The sequence below is a fragment of the Epinephelus lanceolatus genome, chromosome 9 (assembly GCF_041903045.1).
Source record: "Epinephelus lanceolatus isolate andai-2023 chromosome 9, ASM4190304v1, whole genome shotgun sequence".
Lineage (NCBI taxonomy): Eukaryota > Metazoa > Chordata > Actinopteri > Perciformes > Serranidae > Epinephelus > Epinephelus lanceolatus.
Window position 1 is genome coordinate 23,493,387 of NC_135742.1, and position 14,718 is coordinate 23,508,104.

General features: G+C 40.3%; 1 protein-coding gene across 3 annotated transcripts in view; it reads right to left on the minus strand.

Moving 5' to 3' along the window:
- The window catches only part of pcsk5b (proprotein convertase subtilisin/kexin type 5b), a 124,505-nt gene that overhangs the window by 42,218 nt on the left and 67,569 nt on the right, over positions 1–14,718 (minus strand). For all 3 annotated transcript variants that reach the window (XM_033618842.2, XM_033618844.2, XM_033618843.2), the window contains exons 16-20: positions 11,390–11,583; positions 8,428–8,512; positions 4,777–4,880; positions 4,476–4,614; positions 1,338–1,453 (exon numbers count right to left, since the gene is read on the minus strand). In XM_033618842.2, coding sequence (XP_033474733.1) covers positions 1,338–1,453; positions 4,476–4,614; positions 4,777–4,880; positions 8,428–8,512; positions 11,390–11,583 — 638 coding nt within the window. The remainder of the gene's footprint in view (positions 1–1,337; positions 1,454–4,475; positions 4,615–4,776; positions 4,881–8,427; positions 8,513–11,389; positions 11,584–14,718) is intronic.

A 14,718-nucleotide genomic window follows, 5' to 3' on the forward strand; every position in this document is an offset into this window, starting at 1 on the left:
ATCAACAACCTGATCAACTCTATGCGAAGGAGATGTGTTGCACTGCGTGAGGCAAATGGTGCCCCCCCCCCCCCCCCCCAATGAAGCAAAACTGCACATTTCAGAGTGGCCTTTTATTGTGGCCAGCCTAAGGCACACCTGTGCAATATTCATGTTGTCTAATCAGCATCTTGATATGCCACACCTGTGAGGTGGGATGGATTATCTCGGCAAAGGAGAAGTGCTCACTAACACAGATTTAGACAGATTTGTGAACAATATCTGTGAGAAATGGTCTTATGTGTGTATAGAAAATGTTTTAGATCTTTGAGTTCAGCTCGTGAAAAATGGGAGCAAAAACAAAAGTGTTGCATTTATATTTTTGTTCAGTGTATAAAGGCATGTTTTTCCTGCTGTGACTCCGGTCAACTCAATGCTCTCGCTGGTTTAAGCCTTTACAGATATCTCACTTCAGATCATACTAGTATGCACTAAAACCAGGTGTCTGCAGGTATCAGACATTTAATTTAATTCTTTCTAAGTTATTTCAAGATATTTTTAAACCAAATTTAAGACTGCTGTTTGGACGAATCATCCTTTTCTTATTCATGCACTGCAGGTAAGTATTAAGGTAATTAGTATGTATGTGGTCCTGTGCAGATTTAGTTTTTATGTAGGAATATGGTTATTAAAGTGCATTAGATTAATAAACATTTTGCCAACAGGTAAAAGACAGTTTTAAGTTCAGTGATTGGTAAAAAGATTTGTAATATGAATATGGACTTTTGCACAGAAGAACTTGACTGATGAATCTCACAATTCAAAATCTAATGACCTCTAGGGCTAATATTCATAAAATCTAATTTAAGACGACTTTATCATGCACATAACTGTAAATATTTCTTATGTTTACTTTTATTCTATTCTTGTTTATTCTATTGATGTATATATTGTAGTTGCATTTCATACTTACAGCACAGTGATGATATATATTTTATTCTTAATATTTTAATATCTTAAGTACTAGTGTTAAACATTGTAGCATGATGTACATTCTATTTTTAATTTTAAAGTACATTGTATTTTATTGCTTTATAATTACATACCTCTATTTCATACTCTTATTCTTACTTCTTATAATTGTCTATTCTTTACATCTAAGCGACTGTAATGAATCACAATTTCCCCTCAGGGATCAATAAAATATTTCTGACTCTGATTCTGAAGACATTTTAAGACTTTTTTTAAAGACCCGCAGACACCCTGATGACGATCCACTGCCTGTGAGAGGCAGTGCAACAAGTAAAAAAACTAAACACACTGAGCTCATCTTGTAGATAAGAGAGTTGACAACTCACCATCTTTGCAGATGGTGCTGACCACACAGGCTCCTGCCTCCAGATTGTAACCAGTGACACAGCTGCTGCAGTTCTGTTCACCGGGCCCCAAGCACTCGTAGCAGCTATGGTCACACCTGTCGATGGTTGGAGGAAGAGTTAGAAAGCAGTCCATGCAGCTCTGTGCTGTCCTCACATATCCTCTACAAGGTTAGAGGAGTTTCAGATATCTTTCTGTTAGTTTTTGCCTTTATAGTCATTGATTTTCTTCAAAGATGCGTCACTGTAGAACTGTCAATTTTCCAATTTGCTGCTCTCAAATACACTCAGATCACTGAACTACAAGGAAACTGACCAATGTGGTCTTAAATAATGAAGCCCAAGAACAAATCAAAATATTCTTTCAAAACAGAAACATAAATCTTTATGAGACTTTTGATTTTTTGCTGCAGTGAGCTAGTTGGTAAGAATACATACAGTCATATTCAGTTTTGTGTAAATATCAACTGCAAAGAAGGAAAAACATTTGTGTCACCTTAAACATGTATGTTTTTTCCTACTTTTGTTAAGTCCTGGTGTGCATCATAAGTGTATTAGACTCACAAGTCAGTCTTTAGATGCTTTGCTTAACTAAAGACTGATGACTTTCTCCCTGATTTTGTGTTTAGATGGGCGGATACAATTTCAGAGTTTAAAAAAAACTCCCTACATTGCAGAACCAATAGTAAATCTGCAGGGTGGTCCATCGGTGGCTCGCTGAACTCTTGTGCTTGTAAACATAGTCCCACTAGAAACACGTGTAGCGGTACAAAATGGCTCAGCCGTGCTCGCAGAAAACGCCGTCAAAGTTAGTGGATGTTTGTCGCGTTTGCGGCGACACATTCTCGCCAACTAAAAGAAACAAACATAATCCTTTACAAGGCCATGACTCATCCGTCCGGCCGGACTATAGAGAGAATTGCCTTGTTGTTTACAAATACTTCCGGGTAGAAAACCAGCAGAGCTTTTAGCTATATATCACATTTTTCACATCACTGTATCACCGTTTAGACTAATCCGATGTTTGTAAAGTCTATAAACACAATGAACAAACATTACTATTTCTTAGCCGTTAGCGGTGTAATAGGTAATAACTCATTAAACGGTCTGTGAAAAAAATATCTTTCCCAGCGGATATCTTAGTTACACCATGATTGAGCTAGCAAAGCAGTTTTGTGTTGCTATGTGTGGTATTTATTCAGTTATGGGAAATCACGATGTCTAGAAAGCATCAGTGGCTGCAGCTGACAGGGACAGCTAACACTAGCAGCAAAGCTAACATCAGGACGTCATCTGTTAAAAGCCTCCCGTTGTCGGATACGACATGAAACTACTCCAGTTACCTCAATCATGTTGTAACTAAGACATCCGCTGGAAAAAATATTTTCTTCACGGATGAGCACACGTTTGATAAAACAGAGTTTAATCTCTCGGCATCCATTTTCAAGCTGTGTGTTTGTTTCCTTGCGGACGAGAAAAGGGGGAGCGCACATTTCCAAGAAGGTGTGTCCTTTTAAAAAATGCAAGAGGCGTTGCTTTGTTGCCGGCTGTTTTCGCCGGTGTGTTAAACACACTTTAGAAAGGAGTGTCCCCAGACTATCAGAAGGCGGAGATCTCTGATTGTCTGGTGGCGAGATTATAAGTGTATAAACACAACCAGGGACAAAACAGCGACCCATCAGAGTACAAATAAAACATTATGGTACTGCTTTAATTCGTTAATGATTTTCATTTCTAAACTGTAATTTATTGCTTTGGCCCTTCAAGTGTATACCAGTAAGCAGTGTTTGCAAAGCACTGGAAGTTCTAGATTGATGTAAGACATGAAGTTTTTAAAACAGTCGTTACCATAACAGAAACCAGATAGGATAATATCTGAAATAACCCTCTTGCAACAAGAAAACAGTTCTCACAATGAGTGTGAAAATGGCGCAATGATTGGAAATGATCTGACCAGGAAGGAGCTGACAGAGAATTAAGAAATCAAATAAAGTAAAGGGTCAAGTCAGCAATAAATAAGTCAAGGAGGGAGGCAAGTTCACCTCAAGGAACGATAAGAAAAGCAGACAAGACGTCTGACTCTGTGGAGGAGTTTGACTGTGGGTGTGATAGGAGGCAAAGCAGTCATCAAACTGTCATCAAACAGGAATATGAGCATGTTTACATGTTCTTTCCCTCCTTTTTCTCCTCACACATGTTAACATAGGTGAAGAGTGAAGTAATGGAGCTGTGGAAAAACTGCAAAGTGCAACCAAGGGCAGTTCTGAAAGGCTTGTTAAAGGGCACGTTTAAAGCTTTTCTTTATTTTCTGTCATAGATATATGATGTCAGATGTCGAAACTATACGTGGCCAAACTTTGAAATAATAAGGTTAACATATGTAAAAGATCCCTGTGAGTAAATATCTCAGGCTTCAAACCTTTCCAACATTTTTTTACTTTCAAGATAAGGTGACATCAGATGGTGACAAATTTCTTTACATGGTCATTTGCTCCAGGCACGCTGCTGTAAGTATTTACATTGAGCAGCCTACATGGATACATGTAGCTACACATTAGCGTCAGGGAAAATTTGGATCACATTCCTGCTGGAACATGTCCAGTTATGGAGATTTTATTTGCAGTTTTTCAAGGTAGAAAGAGCCGCTGTTTTACTTTACAGTTATTCCCCGGCTGCAGTGATGGTGCAGAGATGTCAAGATTTGTGAGATCTAGAATCACAGACCAATTAGAGCAGACTGTGCTTTTTCGGGAGAGGGGCGCCAAAACGAAGTGCGTCAAACAGAGGGTGAATATATGTTCCAGCACAGATAGTGTGAGGAAAATACAGTGTTTTTGACCATTAAAGCATGTAAACATGTATTTGGGTTTCAGGTTTCAGATCTAACTGTCAGTTATTTATTTGAGAGATTAATATGTGCACGCACTTAACCGATTGCATGCTTACACTAACCAAGGCAACCTCCCCTACATTCCTGAGCACATGGCACAAGTAGTGCTAGAAAAAGTTAAGAAACATGCACTTGACTTGCTAAAGCTTTAGATTTCCTTTTTTATTTTGTAGACCGGAGATCTACAAGGTCACTGTGGTGACGAGGTGTTGGCAGGTGTGCTGACTCACTTCTTACAGGACCTCTGAACCTGCCCGTTGTCTGAGGTCTGCTCTGACAGGTAGTAGCCAGTGCTGCATGTTGACACACACCGCCAGTCCTCAAGTAAGTAGCCGTCTGCACACTTTGTGCACGCCTCTATACCTGTGCCTACAAAACACACAGACACACACTTTAGAAACGTTGTTAGAACATTATAAATCAAATGATAAACAAACAGAGTACTCAAGTACCTCAAGTACTGCTAAACAACATAAGAACACACTGATGTACATGATAAATGTAACTGTAGTAAGTGTTACGACTTCCTACCTGCGCAGGTGGCACATGCCCGATGACAAGGTTCACAAGTCCTTCTGTGGCCATTGTAATAAGTTCCTGGGTCACAGGTCATTTGACACTTGTTTCCTTGAAGACTAGACAGAGAAACAGAAAAAGACACATCTTCATACCTTTAGAATTAACACCAGGAAGAAAAAGCAAGTAAAAATAAGTAATTTCCTTTTAAGTACCAACATAAAATTCATCCAGATGGCAGCACGTGAGTTTAAGAAAGGTTAAGAAAAACCGATATTTTCTTATTTCCAAACTGTTTGCTGCAAAACAGCTCCAGTGTGTAGGACTTAGAGGGATAAATTGGCAGAAACTAAATCTAACATAAGTATGTGTTCTTTAGAGTAAAATCACCTGAAATAAGAAATGTCATCTTTCATTACCTTAGAATGAGCCATCTATATTTACATAGGGAGCAATCCTTGTCTATTGAGTCTGCCATGTTGCATCGTCATGTTTCTACAGTAGCCCAGAACGGACAAATCAAACACTGGCTCTAGACACGGGCATTCACATGTTCGTGTCAGCCACTGTACTTAACAGCCCCTCCACGATGTGCCAAACAGCATTGGAAAAACACTGATTTTTAAAGAGAAACTGCTCCATTTGGTGTTTCTACTGGTTTAAATCATCTTGTCCATTTGTTTTGAAAAAGAAGAGATGCCTGTGGATATTTCGGCTCCTGGTACAAAACGTCCTGAACACTGAAGGAATTCTAACCAGGAGAAGTTTCAGCTAGTGGCAATCTGCAATCCTCACCGCTAGATGCTACTAAATCCCACACACTGCTGATTTAAATTTTGCCTGTTAAAAGCCAGCTGTTACTAAGGGATTTTCTGTAGAAATTTCTTCATGGTAATTATTGAGGAAGAATGAATAAAAACGAAACAGCTGCACCACCAGTGATACCAAGTGGGTGTACACATTAGCTGCTGGCCTAGTTTACTTTTTCACTGATGTGCAGGAATACTGTATCCTCCACATTCAACTGAAGTCAAAGGGAATTTGTTGTTTTAAAGAAATATATATAAGAGATTTTCCAAGTGCCAGATGTTTGTGTAGAGCTAAGTCAGGAAGTAGGTTTGGAGGTTATAAAGTCAATCCTGTGAAGTCACAGTGAGGACAGGTTGGTGAGCTTGTCGCGCTAAACTGAAAAACAGCTGGTCTGCGTTAGCTAACGTTTCCCAGAAACGATCTCGTCTGGTCCCCTCTTCCTCCTCGGCTCCTAACCAGCCATGAATGGTGTACTGAATGGAGGACTGTGTGTGTGTGCATGTGCGTGTGCGAGCATGTGTCTTGCTGTGGTCTCGCTGGCATTCAGAGGAAATTATGGCTTACAAGTGTCCCCACCTCCACCTCTGGCTACACTGAACACTTAAAGCTGGGTTCGAGACCGCAATATGTTTAAGCGCTTCACAAGTGTTTCTTTCATGACCTATCAGGAATTCCAGCACTTTTGAAACGCCCTATCCTTTGTCAGGTCAAGTGTAGTTGGGGCGGTTTGAAAAGGCTGCTGTGGAAGTGGCCAGAAAATGAACTGCAACATGTCTGCATGGATAACTAAATGGCTTAGATCAGAGGTTCTTCAAAGTGACGACCACAACCCAAAATGGGCAACAGCTCCACTTCTTGTGGGTCTCCGCATGACATGAGTGTATGTGGGCTTTAATAAGCCCGGGTCACGGGGTGAAACTCTGTTTATTCAATTTGGGTCCCAAGTGGAAAACAGTTGGGAAGCCTTGGTTTCACTGGTTCATGCTGAGAACCCAAACCACAGTGCAACACAATATGCTGGTCTAAATTAGCAACACTGTGTTTCTGCAGTGTTATGAAGAGGATGAACACAAAAGGTTTTTATCCTGAAACCACAACACTGACATTTAAGCCAAATTGATGCAAAAGACAAAACCAGAGGTATTTGTTCATAGTACGACGGAGGACGGGCTGTAATGCTAGATCTTCATATGAACAAGCTGTGATTAATATCAGCTGGTCTGGTAGCAGCAGGCATCGAACGTTAACGGGTTGTCCAACACAGAGCCCACAGACACCATGTTGCCAATGAAACCATATATTTAGGTGAGTTGTATATGAGCCTCATACACATGGGAAACATTAAAGGAACAATTCATCCCATGAATCAAAAATACATATTTTTTTACCCACAGTGCTATTTATTAATCTGACTGTGTTGGTGTGAGTTGCCGAGTGTTGGAGATATCAGCCGTAGAGATGTCTGCTTTCTCTCCAGTATAATGGAGCTAGATGGCACTCAGCTTGTGGAGCTCAAAGTGCAAAAAAAAACCCAAAACTTGATATGAGCAGTTTCATGTAAGAACTAATTTCTGTCTGTCTAACTACACCCGCCAGCCATATCACTACGCAATAGGAAGCGATCATCTACTGCTAGCTCACCTAGCACCACTGAGGTAGGTTATGTTACAGCTGAGCCGACGAGGACAGCATTAATGTTTACATCCTACGCTGTCAAAAGCATGAGCCTCTCGTCCATTAGTCGATGCGTGTTTCCTTCAGCACAGTGATACAATTGGCGGGGGTAGTTTGGTAGAAAGAAAATAGTCCCTACATGAAACTGCTCACAACAAGGTCTGTGGATTATCTTCAGCAACCCGGTCATGGTTTCTGGAAAGAGACATTGCTGTTACATTGTTCTGGGTACATTACATCAGAGAGAAGGGAGACATCTCGACGGCCGATATCTCCAACCCTCAGCAACTCACACCAACACAATTGAGACTGATAAATAGCACTTCAGATAAGAAGAAAAATATGTATTTAGATTTTGGGGTGAGCTCAGGATCTCCAGTTCCTGTCCACATGTTGAAGTGTCCTTGGGGAAAGACACACTGCTTTGAAAAGCATTATGTAAATACAGCCAATCAACATTATGGCAGGAGGTATGCTAGAAACAAACTAGTTTGTACAACTTGTTGTCTGATCGCGTTTATAGTCAGGCATGTTTTTAGCTGTTCTCAACAGCCACACTTGACGGTGGACCAAAACTTCGGACGTCACAGTGAGGAGGTGAAACGTGGACATTTTCTGTCAATCTTTCCTTGAAGATTAATAGTGTTGCATTTGTTTGTACATACAAAAAGTGATAACTAGTTGTGTGAAGAATAAATGACGAGAGCTTGAGAGAGAAGCAACGCAGCTGGTCTGTAAGTGTGAGAATGTCAGACTGTAGGCTTTGAAATCTTACAAAAGCTGTCTAACATCACAAAGGTGTGAGGAGAGGAGGGTTTTAGACACTATGAACCACCCAGAAAGTACTTTCTTTTAAGTAAACCAACACCTTTGGAGTTGCAGTGGTTAAGTAGTTGACATGGAGCCTCGATGCAACTTTGAAAAATTGTGTTCAATCAAATCCCCCATGCTGTTTTTGTTAAGAGGAAACTCAGTGATTGTTAAGTTTGAAGCAAATCTTGCTGCACCTTTACTATGGTAAAAAATTGAAACACAGCAAGTTTTAAGGCGCATAATCACACGTTATGTAGCAACGGACACAGCAAGACTGAAATCACTTCCTGTCAAAACACTAAAATTAATAATGCATTAAACTCTGACCAGTGTCTCCTCTGAAGCTGTTCAGCATGACTCCTGGCTTACCTCATCCCAGGTTTACATTCTGTGCAGATATTGGAGTTGGTGCACTTCCTGCAGTTCTCTGGACATCTCCTGCAAATGTTGGAATCTGAAAGACACAGGGAGAGCCAGTCATTCACAGTGGCTAATAAGAACCAGAAGTCTGGCTGCATTTGAAATTAAGAAAGGGAGCAGAGGAAGAAGACAATGATGAAGAGGAGAGGGGGTAAAGTGAGTGAGGAAGACCAGAGAGGAAAGGGAGAGAGAACAAGTAGAGGAACAGAGAACAATGACAAAAGGCAGGGGGCAGAGATGGCAGGAGAGGAGAGGGGAAAGAACAGAAATGTCAAAAGGCTAACGCTGCAGGGATGAAAAAGAAGATTGTAGTGTTGGTGAGGGAGGAGAGGAATGTAGATGAATATTTCAAAAGGCACACTAAAGGCAATGACACGCTTTGACACAATGCACATGGGCACATCTGCCTTCAGCAGTGATGAGGATTGCCAAAAACTTTGTTTTATTATTCTTGAGAAACCATAGAGTAGACTACGGCCATTAATCAAAACTGTTATTTCTACATATCCGGGAAAAACGTTGCTTATGTATGACACAACTATGATGGTTTTATTTGGAAGTCATATGGCCAGAGCTGACAGGAGGAGACTGAGCGTAAGTGAGGATTGTTGGTAAGATTTTCACGAATCTGAAAATCATTAAAGGGTTGAGGAAGGTTGCGGACAGGTCAGCGACAGGATTTCTGTGAAAAAGCACTTTTACATTCACCGTTTCAAGTGTTAGTTGAGAACCGGAGGTCAAAGATTGATCTGAAATTATTTAATTAATAGACGAGTCAATCATTAACAGTTATGATGATCTGTTATTTTTCATTTCAGAGATGCAGTGTTCTCAATTGTTTAGATTTTCAGCTTTTCTCCATGTTATGTTGGATATTTTGGGATTTTAAACCCAGTTCAGACCAAAGATTTGTCATGACACAAGTTGCAATGTGAACAGACGAGATGGTGTATCATCTCTATAGAAACAACTCTTCCTTGTACTTCCGTTTTAATTTCCAGCTTTCCAGGCTTTTTTAGTGGCTGAATATAATTTGTAGCTTCTTAAAATAAGAGCGAGGATAGTGAGATACTTGCTACGGTCCCATTTCAGTCCCAATTAGTTAGTCAATACCACACTTGAATACTTCTCATTGCTGACATTACTTTGTCCATAATTAGGATGGCAACTCGGAAAAAAAAAAAAAAAAGTCCTGTCCAAAAATGAAATCATTACACGAAAGCGTCCACGTGATTATAAAGGCAGGAATTCAGCTCGGCTTGCTGTCAGACTGACAAAGACAAAATAAACTTTAGATAGCTCATTTAACACAACACAATACTCAGCAGTGCCAACATTTCAAAAGAAAAAAGTATCCACTACATCTTGGCCTGTTGAAATGTTATGATTGAACTTGGATCAGATCGCATCAGATCTGCTGCCAGAGCCTCTCAGAGCTGCCAGGACTTACACTGTCTTGGCTGCAAACCAATATATAGACATAATTATAAGATATACATAGTTTCAGCCTCATTCCTGCTTCCCTTTCATCCAGGCTGGCATGCAGCATGAACATAAGTCAAATCAGTAAGTATATACATACAGTACATACAGTATGTTAACCCCACCCCAACTACTCTGTTTATTATAAACCTGACAGCAAGCTGACTTCTCCTGAACATTACCCTTAGATAATTCTCCTGCATGTCTGTTTTATTTCACCATTTACTCCACTTTAAACTGGCAAAAAAATCTCCTGACAACCAAAATCTTTCTGACCTGTTCAGTTCAGCAAATGCATAAAAATGGCAAGATGTTATGTCACGAACAAAACAGCACAATACTTTGAGATGCAGATGTTTCTGTAAGTCCAATTCATTTCCAGCAGTGATGTTAGTATTTGGGGTTCATCTTCCTTATTTAGCTATTCTTTAATCTCATGAATTTCACACTTTGAGAAGTTGATCTATAGCCAGCAAACTTACAACGGACCTGGGGAGACAAATCGTTGATCCTGTGTGGGCATGCAGCAATCACAGCTGAGCCTGATTCTGTGTTGTCTGAGGCATTTTGCTCACCTTAACCCTAACTGCTCCGTTAAGCTTAAGGCTCTGTCTACATGTAAACAGATACTTCTGAAAACTAATATTTCCCTCTTTGTTTTAGCGTGTCATCTACATGCAAACAGAGGTTATCTCACTAAAACGTTTACTTTTTTAATACAGCACAATACAGCTCTGCTCACTGTGTATCTGTGTGGATGTGTAAAACGATGACATCGTCTGCTTAATTTGTACATGCCCATTATTGCTTTGTGTAATTAACATGCACCTGAAAAAACATAACTGTGGTTGACTTCCAGTTTGTTAACATTTTGTTCGCACTGCTTGGTCTGATGACTCCTTTATATTTAAACTCAGAATTGCTGCACCACTTCACAGATGAACCGAGACATCTGCTGTGCCCAATGTTAATTACTCCACCTCGGCTTCTGCGGTTTAAGTATGCCAGAAACTAAGGTTTTGGATCAGGACCGGTCGAACCAGCAGATGGTGGACAATTTTTAAAGGGGGATTGTTGGTGATGAGGAGAGGAAGAAAAGTTTTCACATGTCCAGAGCATCAGTCGGATCTTTGAGTGAACTCCTTCCTCCTTATGTCAAAGAGGACTCAACGGTGATGAATCTCTAATTATCTTTTGAAACTAGCCTGTACACTTTACTATGTCTGTACAAGCGAAGACAGGGCCAAAATGTCACACTATAAGAAAAATACTGAAGTGAGAAGCAGCTTATAAATCCCCTAAGATTGGCCCAAGGAAAAATGAAAGAAAGAGAGTTTGGAAACAAGTTCTTGACTGCATGATGTGCTATCATGTATGAACTCATGACTTTATGCTTTGCAGAGTCAGTTTGCCCAGCAGTGAAACATACCGGTGTCGAGGTAGAAGCCGTCGCCGCAGTTGGCGACACACGTGTTGGAGCCTTCGTTGAGGTGAAAACCAGTCCTGCATGTGGTGCACTGGTCGCTACGGCTTCCAACGCAGGTCTCGCACAATGAGGAGCATTTCTTGCAGCGCTTCCTATCGTCACGGAAAAAGCCACTGGGGCACTCTGACACACACATCCTGGGGAGAGGGGATGAGAGGGGAGAGACAGGGTAAGGGAGAGCATCAAAAGTGGAGTACGAACAAGGGGCATTTCGAGGGTATTTCTTACAAACATGTAGTTTACACTGACTGTGCAACATAATTATGGCTGTACAAATAGTCAAAGCTTCTATTGAGGTTTTTCAAATAAAACTTCAAATGTCTGATCACCCTATCTTTTAAATAAATACATGCAATTTATGATGCTGTTTGATCTTTATTTTCCAATAAACTTTAAGAAAGTTATTGAAAATGTCCGACACAATGCCACGCATACAGCCACCACTTGAATCTGATTCTACCAACACTATAATAGTAATAATATTAGTGTAGTCTTATGAATAAAACTTTGGAGCCTCAAACTATTCAGTACAGCCCCAAACAAAATAAAGACAAACTCGTCCTCATTGTTCCACAATTAACAACCTCTATCACACAGCTCAGTACAATGTTAACAGGCTCAAAATGTAAAACACATGTCTGACAAGAAACATATGCCTGTTGTGTAACACTATTATGGGCTTAATGCGCTCAATTATAAATATAAGATCAAGTAAAATATAGTTTTATAAGACTAAAGCAGAAATATTTTTCTCATAATCACCCAAGGCAAAATGTAAACATGTTTTTCATGTATCAATACAGCTCATAATGAGATAGGACAAACAGAAGTGGAGGCTTGAGTGTGTGCGTGCGGCTGCTATATGGTGAACAGGTGTAACATCTGTTGGATAACTTCACAGCCCGCCGTCACCCCCTCATTTCACCCTGAGGCTCCCTTCCTAAGGTGAAAAAGATCTCCAGAATCCTCAAGAGCACGCACACACACACACACACACACACACACACACACACATACACACACACATACACAGTCCTTTAGCCGTATTCACACACAGAGTTTTCTGCCAAGAAACACATATTGCACGTGTGAAACACATAATCCACATGTGCGCATATACACCGCTACGAGATTGTCCTCCAGCTTCAATACCTTTTCTCTGCTATCCTGAAATGCCAATTTAACCAATAAAAGATTATAAAAACACTACGATACATCACCTACACCAAGGACAGCACTAAATGTGAGAACACATTGAAACCGCTATCCCTGACTGCACTGTCAGTACAAGATGTCGTCGATTGAGTCCTTGAAATCATAAAGATGGGAAATTGTAGAAATAAGAAAAAATTTAAAGGAAAATGCCAAGGTTTGTATTTTTTTCAACATAAGCTTTTATTTTTGTATTTTTGTCCATCATTCCCATCAGTTATAATAATGTTTTGGTCACCAAGGTCATTACTACGGAACTAGATCGGGAAAGCATGAGCACACCCAAAACGTCGGTTAATTTGCCAATAAAACACACTGACATATGTTAATAATTTGCTATTTAAGAAATCCATGATACCTTCGTTAAGTTTCACCATTTTTAGGCAAAGTAAAATTAAGAGACACATATTAAAATAAATAATTGTTCCGAATAAATGTATTAGTGGTAAAGGGTACAGATATAACCAAGTAAAAGTTACGACTTTTTAAGACCTTTTTAACACCAGCTTCTATGAAATGTATGACCAAACCTGCAATGGAAATACACGTTATATAATTTATATATATATATATATGTATATATGTATATGTGTGTATGTGTGAGTGTGTGTGTGTGTGACACATCTGTAAGTACTCTTTCCAAGTAAACCCACTGATGTCAGTTCAATATGAACAGTAAGGAAAAATGACAGCAATTGGGTGAGTTTAAGTTTAATATGCTTAATGTGATAAAAAAAAATTAATCGCTGTCATAAATTCTATTTATTATAACAATTCTTCAGTCACACACACACACACACACACACAAAGAGGTGCAAAATCCTCTGCAGTTTCAAAGACCCACACACCTTTTGGTGAGTCCAGACCATCAAACACATATGTAGGGATGTAATTATCTGAACATTAAACACCCCCCCCCCACCCCCCCCCCCCCAATTCTCATTCATCAATTGCTCCCTGTGGTGGCAGAAAAGGGCAGCACACCTCTAAAGTGGGCTAATGATAAGGCAGCGCCTAAGCTTGCACATTCTCATGCACCTGCATCAGTTTGCCTTTTATTAGTGCAGAGACCCACCGACACAAAGGCAATTACAACAGACTTTGATCCTAATGGGATCCTAAGGGCACACACAAAGGCGCAAATGCGCGCACACACACACACACACACACACACACACATAAATTCACAGTCACACAAAAAGACTTACAGATACTTCTAAGAGGGGGAAGGGAGAGACTGATATGACCGACAGGAAACAACAATCTCTGTTATCAGACTGACAAGGTCAAATTAATCAGGTCACCACCTGCTCTGTGTCTTAACCTTATTCCTATTAAACTCGCCAAATAACAGGAGCAAGCACTGACCTGTGACCTTCAAAGGGAAATGTGTAAATTCCAAATGAACCAGAATGAGTTATAATCACTGATGAGTAAACCAAATCAGAATGTGACTAAACTTTACTAACTAAGACATGAAGCAGAGTCAGAACATTACAACAATGTAGAGATTAGGTCATATATTTGTGACGCTGAAAATACAACTGCAACAATTGTACATAAACGTGGTGCCTTTGAAATCGTGAAGGTTTGACTGTGTATTTGTGTTTATCTGTATGTGGGATGAGAGTCTGAGTGTGAGCATGTATGCAATAAGTAGAGCTGGTGCGCACATAGGAGTGGAATTAGAGGAGAGAAACAGAAACAATTAGAAAAATAATCATTCATTCATTTCCATAACCGTATATCCTGTTCAGGGGTTATGGGTGTGCTGAACTCTATCCCAGCTGACACTGGGCGAGAGGCAGGGTACACCCTGGACAGGTCGCCAGACTATCACAGGGCTGACACATAGAGACAGACAACCATTCACACCTACGGCCAATTTAGAGTCACCAATTAACCTGCACGTCTTTGGACTGTGGGAGGAAGCAGGAGAAAACCCACACTGACACGAAGAGAACATGCAAGCTCCGCACAGAAGGGCTCCCCCACCCCAGGTTTAAACCAGGGACCCTCTTGCTGTGAGGCGACGTTGCCAAACACTGCACCACTGTGGC